The following is a 24,861-nucleotide window of genomic DNA, read 5'->3' on the forward strand; positions in this document are numbered from 1 at the left end:
GGTAATCAAAGTAATTCTTGGTGCAACTAAAGTCCATGTGTTGGGTTTTTTTACTTGGAATATTGTAATAACTTTTAAAACTTGTTTTAAATGCAAGAAGAGAAAATCTGAGAGCATACCACTAAGCATCATACACATCACTCACAAAAATTTAGAAGCATTGGATCGATTATAAAATGGATCCAATTTTCAGCATGGATTCCAACACTGCCTTCCCACCCCAGTGATAATCTTTTTTATGGAAAATCTTACATGCAATATCAAAAGAATATTTGAACAAAATAGATAAAATCAGTAGGAAAAGGGATAAACTTTCTCTTCTACAGATGAGACTTGAATTTCAGGCTAGAGTAAAACAATATTTTTCCTACAGATGAAGAGCTTACTAATGTAATAAAGAGCAAAGAACTGGATGTAAACTTAGGCAGCCACCTGGACAGAACCCAAAATAGATGACCAGCCAATGTTCAGACCCAAAGCTGCTAATTTTATTCGCATTTTCTGCCTGAAGCACCAATTCCTTGTGCTTGAACAAAATGATGAGACACAGTATGTGTCTTCTCAAGGCAGAAGCTGACCCCAAAGCAGCAGTGAGTCCTGCTAGAATATAGCCGGTCAGAAACACAGAAGAAAAATATAGATAAGCTACCAATTTGTCAGTCATCAAAACCAAATTTATTAGAGTGAGAAAGGTTTTTCCACAGACTCTTTTTACAATTAAAATAAAAAGACACACTGCTACATGTTACTTGTAAGAAAAATATCAAGATGTCTGTACTGAATAAAGTCTGTCTTCAGTGGTAACTTATAATTTTATTTTTAAAATTAGTAGAATGTGAAGCTAAAGTAGTTTTTGAAAGGAATAAATTCAAAGTGAGGGAGCACATGACTTGTCTGCTACAAAAGAACAAAAAAATTATCTGTCACAAAGCTTTATTCCAATCATTTTCTTCTCTGTTAAATTTAATTATACACTCTAGTTGTCCTATAATTATGGAGCTTGGGAAGCTGCCAATTATTTCCTCTGGAAAATTTAAGAATTTCTTGCAGAAATTCAACATTACTTCCATCAATGCATTCCATATACTATGTCATCACCTTTTAAAAGCCAAGCCTCTATAGTGATTGATTATTTAAGTGCAACATGAAAAAACTCTAGAGTATATCAGTCACTGATAGCACCAGACAATTAACTGAAGAAAAAGAAAAGATAACCCAACAGGAAACTAATTCAATAGGACACTTTTTAAAAAACCAAATGATAGCTAAGGACACCACACAGTGAAAGAGAACATGTTTGTTTTTTTTCCCATTCACTAAACAGCCTTTCTACTGGAGGCTCCAGTACTCTTGTATGGCAAACAAAACCCTGAGGTTCAAAATCTGCTAACTCCAAGTTTGTACAAACACTGTATTTATCTGAAAGAAGACAGCAAATAAAGAAAACATATTACTGCGATTTCAGGAAAAAGTATACAAGGGGGAAAAGGTGAATGAAAAAGTGGATTGTGGGGAAGTAGTTAACAAAGAACAAAATGGGGGGGGGGGGAAGTGTGGTTATTTTAGTTTCCCACTTCACCATGTGGCACCCGTATTTTCACCCTGAAATGTCTTTTACTTTCAAGACGCAGCATTACCCATCTGCTTCAGTGACTTCACACCCATGTTCTTTAACAAATTGCAATTGTATTTACTCTTCCTACTTTAGTGTGCTAAAGTACATTCGTTTTCTACTGGTCTTTGAAGCCCCACTTCCAGCCCCCAAGAGGGCACCTCAGTTTCAGACAGCCTTCCTACCTAACTAATCTATTTATTATGCAAATTACTTCTAAGCAGAATCTCTTATGAGAGGCAGACCAAGGATTGAAAAAGGAAGAGATTACTTATTGACTGTATTCTCTTCTAACTTCTGCTTATCCATTATTTTCATTAATACAAGAACTAAGCGTCATGGACCAGGGGCATCCTAAGAGTCACAGGTCAGACTGGAGGGAATTGTGCTGCCCATTAAAATGCAGCACTGCCAATACACTCACTGAAACCCTTATGACTTCCTGATAGTGTCTCTGCTTAATACATCACATTCTATCAGGGAAAACTTCAGATATTCCCAGCTTGTTTCAAGCCAGCTCTGATTTTCAGCCTCAATTTCTAATTACTGCATAGCAGAGATAGTATCTGGGGCTTAGGAATTAACCCATGGCACAGGAATCAATTGCATTGCAAAGAGACAAGTTGAAAATAATCTCTCCTCCTAGAAACTAAACTATTTCCTAGTATCAGCAATGAAAAGAGAAGATCTCCTGTCAAACAAGTTTTTCAGGACATAAGTGTATAGCTGACTGTGCAGCTAAAAATTTCTTGTGGAAACTTTAGCTTGACCACAGGAGGAATTTTATTAGGGTACAGGAGCAGAAATACATATGAAAAAATAAGCAAGGTCAACAGGCTGTACAAGTAGAGCAAATTGGCATTGTGGGAGGTTTGGGAGCTGACGACCATGAAGGAAAGGTAATGTTAGATGTGAAATAAGGAACTTGAAAAAGGAATAGGCATATCAGGGTCCACAGGAAACTACTGTACACCAGCTAGCAAGTCAAGGAGGTGAAGACAGAGAAAGTAGGTGTATTTTGCAATCAAAGACTATCAACGCTGCAGGAGTTGCACAACACCATCATCTCAGAGATGTTCCTACTGCGCTAGCAATGCTGTATAAACACTAAGTAGAACTCCTCAGAGTGGTGGATAGACTAACATACTCCCAAAGCACATTTACAGTCCCCAAAGCAGCTTTAGGCAAGCAATTGAATCTGAGAATGCCTCTGCAAGGCACTTCTAGCGGATGTGTACTCTTTCTCAGGAGGGAAATACATGAGGCAGTCAGGCACTCTCATAACAGGAACCATGCAGAAATAAAAACAGGCAGCTCAAAACAACAAAAATTCTCAGTAATGCAGCAGCAAAAATACTGCATTATAGAAACAGGGCTGAGCCGGCAGCAAAATCCTTTCCAAAAAGTGGCTAATTACATGCTTCACTGAATCCAATTTTTAAGACAGTATTTGCAACATGAACATGAAAAAGTAGGAAAAAATTGAGAGATGTCAATGAAAGCTCTACTTCAACAGAATTTTTTGTCCTCTTTCAAACATTTCAGACTTCTTTAAAACATGTCTGACCCATTTGAAAGCACTGGCTGCCTCTAATGCTCTAAACAGAATTTTCATAAGTATGAAGTAGCACAGTCCAGATCTTATAAAATTTTAATGAGAAACAGTAAGCAATTTTCTTTTTTAAACAAAAACACTATTCAGCATAGTTTCTCCAGAAAACATGCTCTTTGTTCATTACCTGAGATGGTCCTTGATTTCAGGGATTTATAGGGATTGATAAATACTATGGTATTGCATACTACCACAGTGTCTTTTTAAAGAGTTATTGCTAGATTCAGATAGAAGAGAAAGAGCCATTTAAAGATCAAATCTTACAATCTCATCATCTGCTATTATGTCCATACATATCAGCAGGCCTTTTGCAAACCTATTAGAGCTTTGACCCCAATTTACTGCATGTAGAAAACAGATGATAACGTATATTAAAAAATCATTCTTGATTTTTAGTGGAAATGATTGGTGTGTCTACTGTTTTCTTGCTATACACAATCTTCTTTAAGCAGGTTTGCATGAGCAATTTTCTTGGGGAATTAAACCACCCCTATGAACTTCAGACACTGACTGTCATGACGGTCCTCCCTTCCTATTTGTGCTTGCTTGGCAAGCTCTTGATTTCAATAAAGTTCAGGAAAAGTTGTTCTCTTCAGAGGCAGGTATTATTCAGCTGTATGCCTCTTCTTGTAGGTTTGTAACACATAACCTCCTCCAACTACCTTTGAAATAACCTTGAAATAATGTAGGAAGTGGAGTGGGCAGGGGGCAGGAATGGGTTATACAAGTAAATCATAATGCTTTGTACATATTTTACTCCCAGCATGACCTCTCCCTACAGCATTAGTTTTAGCGGAAGCATCTTAACTCTCAGTACCCTGCCAACTCAGTCACCTCTCAAAGCATTTGATCCTCAAATCCTCCTTTCCACAAAAATATACTGGCAGTTTTTGGTAGACTTGGAGCAGGTCAGAGATTTCTGCATAATTACTCTTTTCTGAGTTTATGGTCATCCATTATGCATCTGACAAAAGCACAGGTTCATTTCTGTTCTCTTTGCAGGCCTAAGCAAAAAGGAATACTTGAAAAAAGTAATATCTAGAATATTTCACTCAGCAATGACAGACAAGACACCTGTACAGCTTTCTCCCAGAGCTTTTACAGATTTATGTCATGTTTTAGCATCATGTGGTTTGCCTTCCTAGAGTTTGTTGCTAATGAAACCAGGATTTTGAACCTCCCATCCAAAGTCAACTGCAAACAGGACATAATTACTGTGAAGTGAACAGGCAACTGCAAAGATCTCCACGACAAGATGAAGCCTTACCCGAATATAAGCATCCTGGTGATGTTTAGCAAAGTACAGCATGTTGTCAAGGGCCAGCATTCCAGGAGGGGTCTGTGTGAAATCCATTGCTGGGTTTACATGATTCTGCAAAAAAAGAGCAAGATCACTCAATGAGCACCTTCATAAAAGCTATCAGCTCCCCACTGTTGGTGAGCACTGTGTTAGCATGGTGTGTCAAAGAATGTTCAGCAACAGAGGTCTTTTTGCTGAGCAGAGAACTCTTAATAAGGAAATCGCCTCGAAAAACTCTACAACCAAATGCAGCCATTACAAGGCTGGCATGTCAGTAATTCACTTCTGCAGCTGAGGAATGGAGTTTCCCAAAGGCTGAATGCTTCAGAAGTACAGACACCCATGTCGTTCATGGAGATAGACTCCTTGGTGGTACTACAGACTAAAAGTACATGAAAATACATATGACTTAGCCAACAGACACCAAAACACCTATTTATACAACTGTTATGGAACTATTTCAAGTAAATCACAAAAAAGATAAAAAACCCCTACCAGACTAAAATAGCTGTATTAAGTCTGTTGGATCTTGTGGACTCCTGAACACAAAAAATTTTATATGGAAATAAACAGATTCATCTTGTGGAATTCAGGTATATTTTTTTGTCACTTTCTGAACCTATTAATTTCATCTATGGAATTAATGAACATATCATATATAACTAGAACTCATTAGCTTCCACATGCACATACATATTGCAGATGTTCAGTTTCACACACTACATGAAAAACTACAAGCGCCCAAAATATTTACTAACTTCGCTGATTTTTTGATTGGATGAAATAAAATGTACATTTGAATAAGCTTCATGTAGTTCATGGTTTAGACATGAAAATTTGCCTGCCTACACCAAAAAAGCTGCTCAGAAGTCCCAAGAATATATCTCTATTAAAAAAATGCCTCTCTTCTGCTAGGCTACTTGTATCAGTGTCACCTTTGCAATGTCTTCTTCTCTGCTCATCATTCTGACACAGAAAGATATCCCTAGCTCCTTTGCAATGGCATTTCTATTCTGCAAGACCCAGCTGACACGGACTTTAAAAGTGCATTTAATACCAGAAAACTGGCAAAAATCAGCACAGGTTTCTTCCATTACTCTGTTTCTGCAGTGTGCTCAGGGTCTGATCCACCCCCTTCACTGATAAAAGCATGGGTTTTACTACTTTTCCTTCTGCTGAGTCTGTCAGGCCATAAGGTGGTAGAAGTGAGTGATTTTACTTTTTTCCCCATTTTAGCTTCAAATGTATCGTACGTTGGTTTTAGCCAGTCAATAATTCACAGTCTCATAAAAGATTAAAAATAGTAGAAAGTAAAATTTATACATTAAGATGCCTACTACAACTTCTAAAGTAGACAAATATATTATTCAGAGGATGGCATGCAGAACCTGCTGGTTGTACATTTCCAGATAAGGGCTACTGGTGTACAAGCAAAACAATCACTGGCTAATTAGGGAATCAAGAGGATGCCTTGAACCGTAGATTTTATATAGAAATATCTATGTAATAAGTATTTAAGAAGGGTAGTTGTAGTTCAGGAAGGGAAAACAATGTCTTACCGAGTCGTAATTTTAAGTTTCAAAAACTCTCCTTTAAACTTTTTTTTTCACTTTCATCAGCTGATCTGAATGACAGACAATAGCCTTCCATTGCTATTTCCCCAATTCTCAACCTTTCATCTTCCACACTGATGCCTATATCAGTCAGAAAATTTAAAATCAGTACAAAACTGCTTCACAAATATCACAAGCCCTACAGACTTCAGCTTCTGGGAGGAGAAAACTTCCCTTCCTACAATCTTCAAGCATTTCAAAAAGGGCATTTTAAGAGAGGCTGAGTCTCACAAACACACAAATACCCCCCCCCCCAGCATGAATATCTTACAGATTCTTCTCTGCGTTTGAAACTACCTCCATTTTGGTCATAAAGTACAAGTCCTGAGTAACAGAACTTGATACTTCTCTGTGTCATGCGGTCCATGAGGTCCATTTCCCTGGGAAAGATACTGGGAACCACAGGAAGCACCAGTCTGCAAGGAACCCTACAGCAATAGTTTTACAAAACCTTATGGAAGTATAGCTACAGCATAGGCCTGAATGTGCACTCCTGGCTCCCATGCTACAGCACAGGTAGGGTACATTGGATAAATACCTGACAAGCACAGAGCGTTTCAAGACTCAGCTGCATTTCTCCAGCTATTAAAATGCTATAACTTATTTCACTGGCAATTACAATGGTAAAATAAATGCAGGACACAAATAAAAAGCCTGACCTACTGTTGCTTGAATAGTTTTTTGCTTCATCCCATTCTGAATCAATAAAAAAGCAACAAGGACATGAGGAATCTCATGGCATTTAGTAAGGATGACTCATTTTGTCTCTTACCATCACTACTATGTTTAATCAGAAAAACCATCTCTCCACCACTTTTACTTTGTCTCCAAGTCAAGCCTATAAACCCAGCTATTTTCAGTTTGTTTCTGTTTTTCAAAAGTTTATGTCACATGGGATCCCAGTATAACTAGGGCTTGATCTTCAGCTCTGTTGATTTAAATAACTAGAAATACAGAACCAGATAATAGCTGAGGATCCACAAGACAGTTCTGGCATGTGTGAGACAATACATTACCTTCAATTATACTTCAAATTCAAAAGGAATGTCAGACACTTTGTTCCCTTCCTTCTTTCTCCCTCCCCCTAAAATCATCCTTTTCTTAACATGATGAATATTTGTGGTTGAAATATTAAGTTACTGAGAGTGGGTTTAGAAATGAGATACAAAGCTACATTATCTAAAATGCTGTAGTGAATAATTCAGAAGTAGGCAAACACCCCACCTACAATATAATTTATTACATATATGGAACACAGTGCTTCAGGCATATTTATTGCATCCATTTAGTACAAAATCTATGGTATTTTTTGCTTTATGAAAAGCAAAGAGTAAGAAATACAAATGAAACAGATTTTTTACCTCCAATTTTTCAGATAATTTTTGATTTTTTTTCCATTAGGCTGAGTAATATCTTTGCATTTTTCAGCTTCAGTATCTATGTGGTATTTAACAGTTTATGCTCTTATGCCATACATATCAACATACCAGAACATTCAAAAATTTGTTAGCCAACTCAACAGGATACTGTGGAAACAAAAGTTCATTGGTTTTGCTAAGATGAAAACTCAAAATCATATCTGCTTATGCCATTAAAAAAAAAAAAAAAAATCATGTGTTATGTTTCACAATATGACAGCTATTCTGCCTAAATCCCAGTGCAGTAATTACATTCAGACAATGTAGCATCCTAATGCAGCTCTGGCTGTGTAAAGCTTTCTTCTGCATCCTGAATGGCTTCACTGTCTTACTCCTGGCTTCAACAGCAATCTCTGAGGGATGTACAGATTTCAGTGGTAGGTACGTGTCCTCACACCAAGGTGCCTATTCACAGCAAGGGTGCACTGTCTGTAACCACTAATGGAATAAGGACCACTTATTCCTTGTATTATTCCCAACAACAGTCTCTTCCACATGAACATGCTGAAGCACAGGAACTATTTATTTCCCAGCATTTCTAGGTCATTAACATACAAATTTATTTCTGTCTTGACAGGTATTGACAGCTTATCACAGATTTTGCACCGATGCTGTGAGCAGCAGCCCTGTAAATCAGTCGTCAAATCATGATAGTCTGTCCTGAAAGCAGTGGAGCATGTGTTAGATCCAGTAACAGTTGTTTTCCCAATCCCAAAGCAGGTCAGGTGAATCCCTATTCTGCATGCCTCACTTCTGTAAAAGTGGCATGACAAAAACACATCAGAAGTTTCCAGGGAAGAGTCAGGACTGCAAAAGAACTGATGATAGAACAACTTCCAAATGTCACAAGAATCCAATTTTAATGGTGCCTTTCTAAAATGAACCCTCTCAAAACTGGTCATATTTTATGATTTTTTTTATAGAAAATGGAACAATCTCTCTACCAAGATAACACCAGGGACAGCAATTTCTTTCTCCCATCTCCAATTACTCACTTACTCATTTTCTTTGTCCTGTTAAATCTAAACCACTGTTCTCTGGGCTGGGAAGGAAAGCAATTACCTACCTGGTTCTACAGCACCTCTGCAAAACCTTCCCCAGATAAAACTGGGAAATCAGTAGTAAATACGTGGAAGTTTGTTCCTCAGAACTCAGGACAAGAAGAGTGGGAACTTTTTAAGTAAGATTTAATGTGAACTATGAATTGACAAACTTATGCTAAAAGTATCAACAAGCTCAAAGACTCACCATTTACCCATTCCCTAAATAAACCTGAAGTTTTACACGCAAAATGTTCCCATCTGTTCGTTTACACAAAAATTAAAAATAAGGAAAAATACTACATTAAACCAACATTTCTGAAGAGGTAGTCAGCTAAAATTCTTAATGAAGAAATATTTTTGTCTTTTTATTTAACAGCATTGTATTCAAAGAGATGATGATGTTGCACACCACTTCCATCATCACACTTAATGAGATATAACAGTGACTTGGGAATTTTCAGCCTCTATGTAATCAATGAAAGCAAGAACTAGCAGATTTATTTTTCTCTTGATAACTATTTAAATATGTAAATGTGGGGGTTTTTTTCTTCCAAAGCCTATTTTTTTACTTTACAACAGAACTCAGTGCTAGAATGAAAATGTATCTGGAGGATTCCTGAATTAAAAAAAAAAAAACAAAAAAGAAAAACCTACAAACAAAACCACAAAAAACCCACACTCTAATGCAAGTGAGAAGTATCCAAAGCTCAGTAACTGCTATATATTTGAAAGAATATGAAGAAAATAATCCAAGATACTTTCAGTGCAAGTCATTTAAAACACATCCCCACTATTCCACCACATATAAAGAACTCCACTATATTTGCACTGGATATAATTTTAATGAAGATTTACAAATTATATCTGCATACAGTGATGGTGGTTTTTCCTTGAACTAATTTCTCAGTCTTTTTAGCTTTGTGTTTTGGCAAATATTTGTCCATTTCTACTAGCAGGTAGAAATTTGGAGGTTTTTCTTTTTTGTTGTTATTGTTGCAACTGCTTTGAGATATGTATTAGTAGACTACAAATGTTATCCTCCAAAAAGGAAACACATTCCTATTCAGATAACATGTTAAGCCTGTTAAGCAACAGACTTGCTGGATCAAGTTTGACCTCACCAATATAAATCCAATCCTCTCAATAGCAAAGAAATTTTAATTTCTGTACAATCTGCTTATCATTTGCCCTACAAAAGATAAAAAAGCAGTAATTTGACTACCATATAGTCTTAATTCATTGAGGTACTATGTAATCTAATGTAAAGAATAATAGAGTTCTATGTAAGTCACCACCAGAAATCTGTCCCAGTCATGTAAAGATGCTACAGTGGTAAAAATTGTAAAAATCTAAATGTTAAGGAGGTGCAATTAAATCACCTAAAAATCACTAAATAGACCATAACAGGCATGTCAAAAGCACTACATACTTGCAGTTATGAATAAATTACACATTATAAAGCAACACAAAAAGCTCTTGCGTAATTCTTTGTATTTTACACATGCCTATATTACATGGAGCTAATGCTTTGGATTCCAAAATCTTAAGCCCTACAGGCTGTCAATAATTTGAAAGAATCCAAAATGACTGCTGTAACTCAAATGATCACATCTTGTCCAATGCATGAAAAATGTGAGCCACCTTTCAGGTTTTATTTTAGTTAATAAGGGCAGATTTTAAAGTTAGATGCATGTGTAGTACTTCCCATATTATTGACTTCTTACTACTGAAGTAAAGTTTACTGGGCAAATGCAGTTATCAAGCAGTAACACGTCATGTACTCTTTCAGGGATATATGAAATGAATCAATGAGATTTGGTCATTTCAATTAAATTTTTTCAGCATGGAAAATTACTTCCAGATATCTCACCATATCCACTACGCTTGCAGAAAAATGGAATAAGCAGTCAAACATCCAGTTGCAGATATAGTTGGGACTGGGTCAAAAAACTAAAAGCCATACAGTTTATTTACTGAGATTACCAGATCATTCACAGACAGACCCTTCCACATTTCCTGTCTACCCCAACTTTTAGGGCAAAGTCAGTCCACTTTAGATTAAACAGCTGCCAGATGAGATGTGAGCTAATCCAGATGGCTTTCACTGCAAGGAATTAGGGACCCTTCCCACGAGATTTTCTAGAGGCTCAGCTGCAAGAGTGTGAAGCAAGCGTCCCTCCAGCCAGGGCTTCTGGAGAGCAACCAAGGGCTACAGCTTTTCAGAAAGCTCCAGCTCTTACAAAATCACAATGGAATATATTACCCAAGTCCTGGCCAGCAAGCCACTTTTCTTTTGTTTGAACTACAACACTCATGAAGTACACTGGGAAGAACTGGCACATAGTACCCCCAACCTCAAAAGAACTCCTGTTCTTTTTTAGGACTTTGGAATGTGTTGGGAGATGACATTTAATTTTACCAATGTCATTAAAGCAGTTTGCCCTCTCTATACAGATAGAAATTAAAGCATGAATTCTCATCCTGCCCAGCAGGAAAAATATCAAGCTAGCAAGAAGACAGTTATGTGAGAAAACAATGTGAACAGTGCTAGCAGGAACAGCAAGCCAAAGAAATTAATCCATCTACACTTGAATACTGCAAATAAACAGGGATTAAATGTTTGCTACTAGACAGAAGTCATGCCCACAGGACTCAAAATCTACCTCAGCGATTTTATCTCTGTGATTCCTATCAAATGTGTCAATTAGTGTTCCTAAGTCAAATCTTGTAACGAAAAGCTTTTTTTGAGTTTAGGAAAGTTTCATGCCTGTTCAGTAAGGTAGATTGTGACTTCCACTCATTATTCAAGCATAAGGCCTCCATAATTAAGGAGAAATTCAGACCTCAACAGACATTTTTTACAAAACCTAAGGAAAAGATGCAAAATAGTTAATGTGTACATATATATTTCAGCATAAGCTCCAAACAAATGAGTTACATCGCCTATCAATAAGGAATAAAGAAAACTCTCTGTACCTTTTTATTGAGTAAAAATGAAAAACTCAAAACCAAATTGTGCCAAATATTGGGCTGCTTGAATTGGAATTTTCTGAGCCTTAGAGTACTATGAGAGCATATATTTGATTGTTTTAGTTACACTCCAGGCAGTTTTATCTAAACTTTTTTGACACAACATTTGCTTCTGAAATTTAAGGTGCATTAATTAAAACAACTTTCAGTTTTATTCCCTTTTAAAGAAAAATTACTTAAATCATTATAGGATGACTATTTCCTGAGGATGTGAAGTTACAGGGAGGCCACATGTGAAGCAGCCACTTTACTGCTTTAGTGGACTCCCTCCTATGACATCACTGAAGACTGAAATTCTGAATGGGATCCTTCCTGCTGCAGCAACTATCATCTCCAGTAAAGGATATGGTGCTTGTGTACTGTGGTAGGCACAAGCACAGAACAAGAGGAGTGACACTCCACTTGAGCAGTGAATTATAGTTCTCCTGGAATTTCATGACTACCACTGACAGCGGTGGCTGGGAACATTCCTGCATCTTTACAATCCGTGCTGCTTTGAGAACAGTGAGCTTGGAAGGAAACCTAAACTCAATGCCAAGCATCACGAGGTAAGCTGGGATAGATCCTGCTCTCCCTTTAGATATTTCTGTAGAAAGGTTTTGTGATTTTCTTTTTCAAGCAAGCTGGCTAAAACCTCTGTCATGTGCAAAAGGAAGGGGCCAGGCTGTGTTTAGTTCAAATACAGTGGAGAGAAGTCAGTCCTATGTCTGAGAAAACTCCAGTTCAAAATGAATCATCCATGTGAATCTACTGACTGCCTGACAGCCAGATACAACAGCTGTCCAAATTTAAAATGGAAAATTCTGTCCCAGAGCTCAGGAAAACAGAACTGGAGTGGCATTTGCAGCCAGGCATATGGACCTGCAGAACTGGGTGGAAAAGCCAGCTACCATTTAGGAGCTCTGTGGTTCACCCACTGACATTTCTTTTATTACCTGTGACCAGGTCAAGCTTCTAATAATCCCAGAGGATAAGATGAAAACTAATCTACATCAAAGGGGATGTCAACATATGTGATTAGCTACCTTTGGATGGACATTCCCAAGAACAAAATTACCAGTTCTACAGTCAAATCTTTCCCCTGCTGGAGTACAAACAGCCAAGCTCTGTAGATGTCAGGGACAAGTTTTAAATACAGGACCAATCTCTCCTAAAACTTTTGAGTCCATATTCTGTCTTAACTCAACAATAACCTGTGCCCGTCCTGTAGGATACTCTCATCTGTCCTCAATAGCGAGGTAATAAAAATAATACAACCAAAAAATCCCCAAAACAAACCACAAAGATTAAAAAACACTGGATCCATTCACTAGACAATTTCAGTTCCATTGGCTTCCATTTTTCTTTGCCTCCCTCTCCAGGAATGTGAAGATCTTCTGACTAGAGCTGGGCTCTGAAAAATGCTGATATGTATTGCATGTGTGGGTACTGTTCTGCTCTGCCTTCAGTCTCCTCCATACAAATGTCATAAAGAGGATAGAGCTGCACCAAAATGCAGGAAGATATTTTTTTAATATTTTTAAAAGAATTTTTAAAAGAAGACATATCTCTACTATTCTGTGATTTTATGTGGGGGTTGTGTAACAAGTGGACTGCATTTAAGTACCAAAATATTCAGAATTCAGATATGACCGTGTTTTTAATTTGGGGAAATGAACTGGTTATTTAAAAATAAGGTGCCTTTCTTCCCTTGTCTTTGAATTTATTTTCAGGCCTCAGTTAATGAAATCTTATATTCAAAAATAATGTTTGTAACGCTTTGTAACTGAAGAAAATCTAAATATTTTGTGTGCTATGCCATTTACTGTTCTTTAAATATTACAACATGCAAAGAAACCCCAAGAGGAATGAGATAAGGAGGCAAAAAGCAATATGCATATGTAAGTAACTCACCTGTTTGCATGCATACATTGAAAAATTTCATAAACCTAAATTTGCTGTAATTAACATTAAATTGAATTTACACGGCTTCACAAAACTATCTTCATTTAATATCGGGCAAGGGTTTGTCTAGAATCATCTACCCAAGCCAAGTCTTGTGAAACAGATGAAGACTACACAACAAAAGAATTGAGACCGAGATGTCATTATGTCTGACAGTAGGGGATACTTCTTTTTTTTTTTTTTTTTTTTTTTTTTTTTTTTTTGTGTGCGTGTGCAAATTCTGAGACATGTGGTAAATAATATCCAGAAAAAGACTTCCAAGATCCATCCATCTCTCAGTGAAGGGGTCAGAAAATAATTCTTCTGTTATGAAACAAACTCGAAACAAACTATTCAGCCCAACTACATTCAAATAGATGGAGCTTGCCTGCCCTCACGAGTTCACAACTGGGATGCACATGCCAAAGAAAATTATTCAGTGAAATATAAATAGTATATATAAAAAAATAAACCACAAAAAAATAACCAACAAAACAAAAACCAACAGAAATGCAGTACTCCACTGTGACTAACTTTAAATTAGCACATTTACGCTTGTTAGTGGATTATCTTCAAGAGAAGCTTTTTCAAATCACACAGTTTAATATTTTTATGTTACAAGTTCACAATTGAAAATACTGGAAAAGGTAGAAATATTAATATGCTAGCCTTATAGTCCCCCTCTCAAAACAACTATCTTCACAAAGAAACTGTTTTAAAGGATAATTCCTTCAACTAATACTTATAATAAGCATAAAACCATGATATAAAGAATTCAAAACTCAAAACACAAAAGGAATGATGTTACACAGAGCCACACAGACACACAAGCACAGATACTTCATTCTGGTTAGTATTAACTTAATTGTTGAAGTGATACTGAAAGGTCAAAGAAGCTCAGTGGCTCATCAAGATTTTTTTTTCCTTTCTTTTAAATCTGTTCTCCTCTGGAAGGACTACAAAATGAATTCAGCTGCATATGGTAAAAGGCTGGTTTATTAATTTTACCAATGTTCAAGTTGCTACATGCCCATAGATCTGGACAAATAGTCCTGGGAAATCACATGCAGCTGCATGGTAAACAACAACAGCAGCTTTAACATATGGATTTTGTGGTCTCTATATTGGTCACTATAAAACTGCATCTGACCCAGGGACCTCATCCTGTGCATACTAGCTCAGATGAACAGCATCAAGTTTATACAAAATTAGTAGATTCTCTACCGCACAGATGTCATCAGGTCTGCTTTTTCTGGTTACTACATTAACCATTTTCCTTAATAAGAAAAAAGTTTCTCAAGTTTTCTCCAAGCCTTTTAAAATCTCATGCCTCCAAACAGCAGTGATTCTCTTGCATTCTTATGTTAGCACCCAGGATCAGCAGACAGCAGTCTGACAATGAAGAAAAATGGCACTATCTTTGGGATTTACAGATAATTCTCAGTTTTCACCATCCATCTCATTTTTTGTCATTCTCGTGTATTTATCCCACACTGCAATCACACTTGGCTGGGAATATGTGATGTCCCTCAATAGCATCTGCCCCTGTGGCCAGAGGAGATCACCCCTCTCTTGGTGTGGTTGCACTCTCACTCACATACAGGGCAACCAAGCTGCTACCTGCTTGTGGCAGACAGGCATCTGCCCAAACATCCTTGCACTGCTCACAGTGGTCCAGGGGCTCAATGAAGAGATTGGTGGCTCAAACATCAACCCTGGGGCCTACCCTGCTCCAAGTTATACCAGAGGAGATGTCTCCCACCACCACACACTGACTTGAACATCTCAGCACATCCAAGTGTCCATGTGAAGAGCAGAGTTTCAGCACGAACATTGCCAAGTGCTCCGTTCTACCTGCAGGATTCCTCTTTTCAGCACAGCCCTCCATTTCCACAACCTACCAACAAATACATGCCATGGCATGGAACCGTGGAATGCTTTTTTTATGGCAAACAGTAGCTTAGAACTATGCTTATGGGAAAGATCACAATAGGTCACACACCAGGGAGTTCCTAACAGCACTAAGCATGGCAGTAAACTTGAGGAATATCTGGATTTCTGCCTCTCAGATTTGTAAGGAGATTTGCTGCTAATGCTCACATTTGCAGAGCATAGTCTGAGTTAGCATCAAATGTAAGTTTTTCTGATTAGATCTATAACTACATTTACAAAATCCTGTCTTTTACAGATTTGTAGAAACTCCTGGCAGGTAAAAACAACCAAAAAAACAACCAAAACAAAAAATCCTAGACTGCAAGAAAGCGTCCCTGCCACAGGACCTACACAAGGCTAAAAACCACTGAGAACACAGGAACAAAATGTTGTTTTAGAGGATAAAATATCTCACCACTAAGTACCAGAAAGGAAAATATTTACAGTGCACTGTATAACAAACCATAACATGCAAGCCAAATTAAGTAACCCACAGAGGTATCATTTAGCCCAAACATCAAATATCTGCTGGCATTCAACCGAGAAATGGGAATTTACAGCCAGAACTAAGGCTGACAGGAATGCATCCATGAAAGTGAGGTGTTGAAAAACTTTGGTGAGCAACTGACATCTGGTGTGACACTGGTGCCCTCTGCTGCCAAATATTACACTTCAGTTACCAGCTTTCATTTAAAATGAGATTCCGATGTACTCCAAATAATATCAAGCCATATACAGCGGGGAAACCACGTATTTCTATCTGTAGGTGAATTAAAAATAAAAAAAAATCCTGACAGACATTCAGTATTACTGTAGAGAGAAGATCTAAGCACTCTGTTAGAAAACATTCTGTGGGATTTCCACATTGCACTTCATATTGTAAAACAATCTAAAAAAGTCATATAATAAATTAAAACATTCATTTATTTTTCAAAAAGCAGAGTAAAGACTTCAACAAGTGAAATTGAGCCTTTATGGGTTTGGTTTTGGTTTTCTTTTTATTTTTAGGAAATAAATCTTAAAAAGTCAATATTCAGACTGAATTATCTCCATATAGATTCAGAAAAATTAACTGTAAAATAAACAACTGGCTTGCAGATTGCAGCTCCTCCAAATGCCAGTATAGACTAATAAAATCATTAGTTACATCTTTAGTATCATCATCAGTTCATTACTATATCCTTACTCTTCCATTCTCTTTTTCTTTTCCTGTACTTCATGTATTTTGCTCACCTTTCTCACACAACCTTGAGCAGCTTTCTTGTGATTGCTCTGCCTCAGCTCTATCAAGCAGCAACGTTCACAGAAACATCAAGAAAGCAAGATGTCAAAAGAAAAGGGAAACTTGAGGAAAATATCTCAATATCTGTGACACTTGCAGTTCAACTTGTATGTCACTTTCTGTTATTAAGCTTTAATTTCAGATACTTTAAAATTATTTTAAGTGTTACAATAGAATACCTAGCATTTTCTTTCTGTGCAAAAGCCTTAGCAAGTTTTAGCAATTATTTGACCATTTTTAGGAATGTTTTATTAAGCACTGCATTGCTCTAACTAAATAAATTTTTACATAATTGTTTGTCAAATCCAAGCCCACTCATTATATTCAAGGAAAACTTCCAAGACTTGCTCTTGTGTAAGTCTTGAAATTCCTTTTGAACATGGGCTGTGTTTTGTTGCATTATACATGCTTTGGATTAACTGAATTTAACAAATCTCTTTGGAACATGCTTTTTCTGAACATGTTGCCTCTCTTGAGTATTCCCTGGCCCCACCTTTCATGCTTAGAGATAAGAAGCAAACCAGGAGTGGAGTAGAAAGAGAGGGCAAGTAGAAGGCTACAGAGAATAGTGAGAGGTGAGTGTCGTATTCGTGCCTGAAAGCGCTTAGAAGAAGTGCAGGAGTACTAGGGCAGAAAGCAAGACAGTGCACACAATATTAATAAAATTCACAAGCATTTCAAACATTCACATCAGCTTAGATGTTTTCACTGCTTCAAGGTCAATATTACTTGTGGTCATGGACTGTCATACCCAGTGATTATATCTTGTTCTTGTATTTACACAGGTAAATATTACTATGTGAAAACAGAAATGACAGAACTCATCCTCAAGATGTGGTTTGTCTCAAACACTTCCAAGTAAGTGTTTATGAATGTAAATACAGTCATATGAAACTGTCTCTCTACTTAAAAGATTATCAAATACTGGAAGAATTTATCAGCGATAGCTTATTTATAAGATAGCCACTGAAAAAATTTAGCTTCAAAACGAAATGACAGGAGAATGAAGCTCGTGAACAGCGGAGAAGAGCAACCTCTGGTGGTTGTAAAGGTAAAAATGAGAAGAGAAATCCCATGTACAGTCCTAACTTATCCCCTGGTCCAACATTAGAGGTATTTCAGTGGCAAAGGGCAGAATGTGGTTTTTCTTGGTTTTGGTTTTTTTTTTACCTGGACGTACCATCTGCAAATTTAACTCTGCTAAATAAAAGGATACTCAAATCTTATGAAAACTATGTATTACAATGAAATGAGAGGAGAAGAAGAATCTCCTTTCTGGCAGAGTGCTCTAAAATATGGATTTTACTGTGCTGAAAGATGCTTAACTATTAGCTGCCACTACTAAATGACAAAGGGTTTTACTTTAGAAGGAGCCATATTTACATAAAGAAATATGGCAACTGACCTGAAGGTCTGGCACTGCATACTACCTCAGCAAAACAAGATCTTTTCAGAGTTGGGTTTTCTCCACAGCAACAAGTGATTTCACAAGTTTTGAAATAGTAGATAGAAAAAGAGAGGGTTGTAGGAGTAGAAAGAGTGGAGGAGGATAAAAAACTACTAATAGCTTTCAGTAGTACAGACAATATGTCATCTATGCTGTTCTACCATTAAGCCAGTGATTAAATCTTATCAATCTAAAATTTAAAAATGATCAGGTCTAAATTTTAACAAGATCAGATCTAGTTTGGCACATATGTAGCATTGCTCTAAAAATGTTCCCCCTCCACTGCCAAAGCCAACAAGAAAATCTAAATGTAAGGATTCATTGCTTTTATTACAGTTGAAAAGCTTTCCCAAATAATAAAAACCTACGATGACTGCAGAGTATCATCTACCAAATAACAGGGAGATGAGAACTAAATAGCTGTAGATGACAGCTCACAATCTTTGTGATAAGTTTTTCAGCATTTTAGACCAGTTCCAGATTTCAGTCTCAAATATAAACTTTCAGCTTCCTGTTCAGGGCTTTCACAGTCCTGCAACTCATAACATTGTAAGACTTCAAATATTCAGGCCTTCCTTTTTTTAGGAAGAAAAAGGATGACCATCCTCAGGTCTTCAACAAGAATAGCTACGTAAATGCATCACAGGGTGTTTGCTTCTATCCATCTCCCTCTCACCCACTCTCCTAGGAAAGTTCTTCCTCCCTAGCCAGGCAAACTGGTACCATTAATCCAGATGACCAGCCTGGAACAAGGGGACATCAGAGATCCAGCTGACATTAGTAACTCCATAAAATTTAAGGACCATTCATACTCCTGCAGGGTTTGGCATCCCGACTCCATTCCAGTGTTACCCTGTGTTAACTTTTTAGAGTCCAACTCAATCTACTGTTTAATTGACTACCACTCATCCACACCATGCAAATTTCCTAGAATTGTGCACTGCCGTTTCACTGCATGACTTCACTTTGATTCTTTATTTTTTGTCAGTCAATAATAAAGGGTGACTGATCATCACACAACAACCTAATTTTTTATCTACTCACTTTCTGTCACTGCAAATCTGAACTTTCTTCAAATACGCAGATCATCACCAGTAAACCTGTGACTCAAATCTTCAGTCAAATCATTTATCATAAATAATAGGCTGCAATATATCAACAGTTGAAGTTAAATTGTTCAAAACTAGGCTGCAACTACTTCACAGCCTAGAATAACAAGCAAAAGCTAGCAGCCTATTTTTAGAAAACAAGAATCAAACTGTAGTTGAACTATTCAAGTCAGAACCTCACAGCTTATGGCAAAAAAAAAAAAAAAGTGTTTTGCCTATAGATCAGTTAAGAGGTGGGGCTCGTTGTGCTGACTATTATTATAATGGCCAACACTTCCTGTTTCTAGATGCTGTTCCCAGTTTTCAATGGCTTGGACAGCACTTCTTAGGCAAGTGAAATTTTCCCACTGAGACAAAGATTAATATTTGGTCCATGTGCCTCAACCTAGTCCATTCATTTCTGAAAATAAAATACAGGAGAAATTAAATTTATGTCTGTGTTAGAAAGTCCTGACAACTTTCAGTGCAAAAGTTGGAAATGACTGATCAGGCTTCATACTGATGGAGGAACAAAGAGGGTTAGAGGAAGAGGTGGAGAGAGGGACACTAGGGAAAATCCAGAGGAGAACCACCTCACAAGGAGGGAATGAGGATGTAAAAAAGAAAATTCAGGGAGAATGAGTGAATGAGTGAATGAATGAATGATGAGTGATCAGATATGCTGGAAGGAGATAGATCCACCTGGATATCAAAATGGAACAAAGAGCCCAAGGGGAGTGGGAATGCAAAACCAAAGACCAGGGAAAGAAATTGAGAGAGAAAGGCCAGAGAACCTAAGAAGTTGGAAAGAAAAGCATGATAGCACAGCACAGGGAGCCTTCAAACTATCAAAGCTCAGTGAATAAACCCAGAAACAGCCTAAAGAAAGAGTCAGCAAAATAAAGAAAGGAGGTGCGGTGTGTTAGCCTTGGCCAGCAGCTATGCACCCACCCAACTGCTTGCCTACTCCTCTCTTCAACAGAGCAAAGGTGGGAAAAGGATGAAAAAGCTCACTGGCCAAGATAAGGACAGGGAGACTGTTCCATCATGGGCAAAACAGACTTGACTTCTCTAAAGTCAATTCAATTCACTGCCAATTAAAAGAGATTTGAAAAGTGAAAACAAACACTAGAACAACACCATTCCCCCATGTTTTCCCAAAGCTTAAACTTAATCCTTCACCCTCGAATCCTGGGGCAGGGGCGGGACACAGAGAATGCCATGAATATGAGAAAGGGGGGAAAAGAAGATCCCAAGTGAGCATAAGGAAATTACACACACCAGAGCTCTACTAGGTAGGTTGAAGAGGTCAGTAGTTAAAGGCTGGAGTCATTTGAGTTTGTCCCTCTTGTAGGTAATGATTACGAGGTATTAATTACATTATTGCAAATTATTTTCTGGATAACCTCCTTTCAGCAGAGTCAAGGGGCTCCATCTGGGGACTATATCAGGATGTCAAGGAGTTTACTGTGGACAGTCAGATAATGAGCTATTCTAAGAGACAATGAGAAGAACTACTGAAGAACCTATGAGAAAACTCTTAGTTTTTTATCTGCTACTTGTGCTACTTGGATACTGTGCTGTACAACAAGGGATTTTTGAAAAAGTTAAAGATAAAAGACTTAAGATAAGTAGATTAAAGATAAGTAACTTAAGATATAACAAAGTAGCCACTCATCTGGGACACACAGAAGAGAAAAAAATACAAGTCTGAAAGAAATCTCAGAAGCTCCCGAGGTCTATATTTTGCCTTAGGCATGCTTTAGCTAACTCTCAACTGTTTCTGAAGCTTCTTTCTAACACTTTTTGGACAAATCCTCCAAGTATCTGTGCTGGTGTGCTTCTCCTCATATTAGAAAGTTTTTGCAATGTCTAACAAATCAACTATGCGGCGACTTAAGTCATCCATCTAATTATTCATGTCTTACTTCAGACTGCTCTAAGCAACCTTGATTTTTGGTGGTTTTTTTTTTTTTCTTTCACACAATCCTCACGTGCTTTGTTTCCTGGACTCACCATTGTGAAATATAAAAAATGTCACATAATAATAATAATGAAATATATTCATTATTTCCATAATGAATTGACCTCCATCTTTAAAGCTGTTGCAAATTTTGTCCCCATCATTCCAATTAAGTATCTCTCCTATAAATGAAATGCCATCACTGCCTTTTACCTTACACATGATCTCCTCCCTCTCAGCATTGGCACACACACTTGAGATTTCCACAATGTTCAAGCTGATTGGCTAAAAAGGCAATCTTTTAAAGTCAGCTTTTGTAAGACATCTCCCTCATCACTGCAGGAGCCTCATCCTCTGCACACAACCTGCATTCATTCAGTCCACAAGCCATTGCAGAGTTTCCTGAAATAATAGTGTTCTATATGATACCTAAAAATGCAAAAAATTGCCTCAACAGTTCATATATTCTGAAAATATTTTTCCAGATAAATCCTAGCTTAACATTTAACTTTTTTAGTGGCTACCTCACATAATCTCTCTTATTTTCACCAACAGACAAAATATGAAATGAAGATTAAATTCTTGCCAGGGGTCCTAAATGAACACCATTTCTCTTTGTATGACTGCATAAAATTACATTAATTCTGTTTGTGTAATCCAAAAAGTCATTTACTTTGTGAATGACTTGGTGATTCTTCCATCACTGCTTCCAATGTTTGTTTCATCATGAGATTTCTTCAGCATATGTTAACTTTCTCATGCCACCACCAATATCCTGAAAGTTAAGCCCATGGCTGTCTTTTAGAGAACATCCCACCATTCTCAATTTGCCTTTAAACTGTTACCTTTTATCAGACAGTTCCTTACTTATTTCTTATCTCCTTTATTAACCCGCATTTTATTTTGCTACACTAGCAAATTCCAGTATAGCACAGCAAAATTAAGAAATCACTCACTTTCCATGTTGGCATTTTGCATTTATACAAACCATTTCTATTTAATTTTTAAAAAATCAAAACAAAACAAACAAAAATCCTCAGAAGCTCTACACACTGAAAACTTAAGAAAAACCATTCTAGGATGTGATTATTGGATGCTTTTTCCAATATGTTAAGTTTCTTATCATTTGTTCAGAGCTGCCTATAAACACATTCATTACAACATCTCAATGACAGTAGTACCTTTTAAAGAATTATGATGAAAATATACAGGATTATGAGGGTTTTTGTAATTATTTTCCACCTCAATTATATGAATTAAGCTTACTCAAATACAAGGGGGAGTATTCAGGCTATTTAATTTGCAATTGACTCAGAAAATAATAAATAATTCAACAGGGTGGAGTGTATCCCAGATCTCCTAATTGGGTCATCATTTTTGTTACATTCATCATCATTTCAATAATTCTCACAATTATCTCATCTGAAAATCTCTTTACTCGGTCATCACAACTATCTGGTGAGATCCTGTGGTTGCTTTAGCTGAATGTAGGTTTCTAACTATGCAGTTTTACAAATTACATTGTAAGCTTCTGAAACCACGTCTGGACGTTGTCTTTTTTTTGATATTACATTTGTAGTGGTGCAAGGCTTTTTGATGCGGCTGAGAAAAATAAACAGAATTCTTTCATTTCCCATACAAAATGAGAACAAGCAGTCCAGGAACAACTTAATAGCCAGACATGGCTTTACTCTCTCCCTTGAAATTAATATTTAATCAGCTCAAGAAATTGGCTTCCTGACCATCAGCACCAGTGGAATGAGACAGCATTCCTAGTCAGACTCTTTTTGGCAGGTTCCTTGTGCCACACAAGGCTGAAGCAGACAGGAGACAAACCTCACACTGATCATGATCAGTTTGCTAATGTAACCCTCTACCTGCAGCTGGAGAAAGCACGGAAGACATTTTGTTGGAAAGAAGCAGATTGGGTGAGGGCAGCTGGGAGTCAGAACACTGCCCATGTAAGAGGCTGGGGATGAGCAGCCAGGTTTCACAAGAGTCCTGCTCCCTTTCCCAGCCCTGTGAGGAAGGTAATACTTCTCTTCAGGTGTTAAAAAGATTTGTACCCACCTGGACTCTTAACTCAAAGTAAAGCTTCTGTACAAGAATAGAAACACTCTCCTCACAATTCACTGTTGACATTTTTATTATTTGTACTTTGCCCCATCATACTGCTAATAGAATAGCCTGTCTCCCATTAAGACTCTTGCTATGATGTTTCTTTCACAGTTTCCTTTCACATATTGCTTCTTATCTCCCACTATGCTTCCCTACATTTTCTTCATGGCTTTAATCCCAGTTCCCATTTCCTCCTAAACTTTGCTCCCAATCCCCTTTTGAAAAGCTATCATAATCAAACTGTAAACAGTGCTGCAGTCACCCTTGACAACTGCCAGAGTGTTTTCAGTAGGCTTCCCAATGAATAGCTTAGGAGTAATGAAGCTGAGGGATGAGTCAACATGAAAAAAAAAAATCTCACACCGAGCTTCAAAGGCTCCTTCAAAGCACTAGTTTTGCTATCATGCTTGTAACCCCAAAGTGCCAAGTTCCTCCCTTGAGGAACTATTTACTTGATTACTTCTTACAGATAGAACAGCACTGATCCAGTGGTAATTTTTTCCTCATTCATCAGTAATGAAAACAGCTAGGAGAACACAGAAAAGCTCTACTTAGTTCCTTTGTGGTTTTGGGAGAATTGAGCCCTACGCCACACAGCTGGGCACAGCACTCAAGCTGCACAGCAAGCTCTAGTTTGCACCAAGAGTGCTGAAAACTTCTTTGTAATTTTGGCTACTGTACAATATTCAGTGTATATCTGCTAGGCCAACAGGATGGTAATGAATCACAAGAGATATGAAGCATACCATTTTACCTAAGGAGAAAGAAAACTGCATACTAACCTAGGGTAAGCAATAAATCCAGATATTAATTCACACTATGTGTGCACACTCTGTTTCCAGAAGGGAAAAAATACACATTATTAGTTAATATAAATGTGTGCAACAGTTCATCCAGATCGTGTTCTGCTCCCCAGCATGGTTTCAGGCAAGCCCAGAACTCCAATTCATCTGATTAAGTCAGGGTAGAAGAGATTGTTCATCCCCTACTCACAGATTGAAGGACTTTAAGCAAACAAAACACAAGGTCCTATAAGGGAGTCCATAGACTCATACCTCAGATTTATTATGTTCATAAGTCCATATGATTGCTAACAAACTACAGGGACTTTATAGGGCTGTCACAGATCCATTAGGCAATGCCTGTTCATCCAAGATATCATTAAAAGTTAGAATCTAATGGTGGCATGTCATGCAAAACTATATGCTTAAACTTCAGGTAGTTACTTCTTTAAGCTAGAATCATGGAATTGTTTAGGTTGGAAAAGACCTCTGAGATAACTGATTCCAACTGTGCTATGATCACCACTAATCTACGTCCCTAAGAGCCACATCCACACATCTATTAAACACCTCCAGGGTCCATGACTCAACCACTTCCTTGGGCAGCCTGCTCCAATGCTTGACAATTCTTTCCATTAAGAAATTTTATGGAATATCCAATCTAAAACTATCTTGTCCTGCAACTTGTTACCTGGGAG

The 24,861-nt window shown here is 37.4% G+C and overlaps 1 protein-coding gene across 7 annotated transcripts in view; it reads right to left on the reverse strand.

Annotated features, from left to right (window-relative positions):
* ELMO1 (engulfment and cell motility 1) overlaps window positions 1-24,861 on the reverse strand; it is a 301,680-nt gene that overhangs the window by 156,274 nt on the left and 120,545 nt on the right. For all 7 annotated transcript variants that reach the window (XM_072925847.1, XM_072925846.1, XM_030265190.4 and 4 more), the window contains one exon: window positions 4,492-4,596. In XM_072925847.1, coding sequence (XP_072781948.1) covers window positions 4,492-4,596 — 105 coding nt within the window. The remainder of the gene's footprint in view (window positions 1-4,491; window positions 4,597-24,861) is intronic.

Source organism: Taeniopygia guttata, chromosome 2, assembly GCF_048771995.1.
Source record: "Taeniopygia guttata chromosome 2, bTaeGut7.mat, whole genome shotgun sequence".
Lineage (NCBI taxonomy): Eukaryota > Metazoa > Chordata > Aves > Passeriformes > Estrildidae > Taeniopygia > Taeniopygia guttata.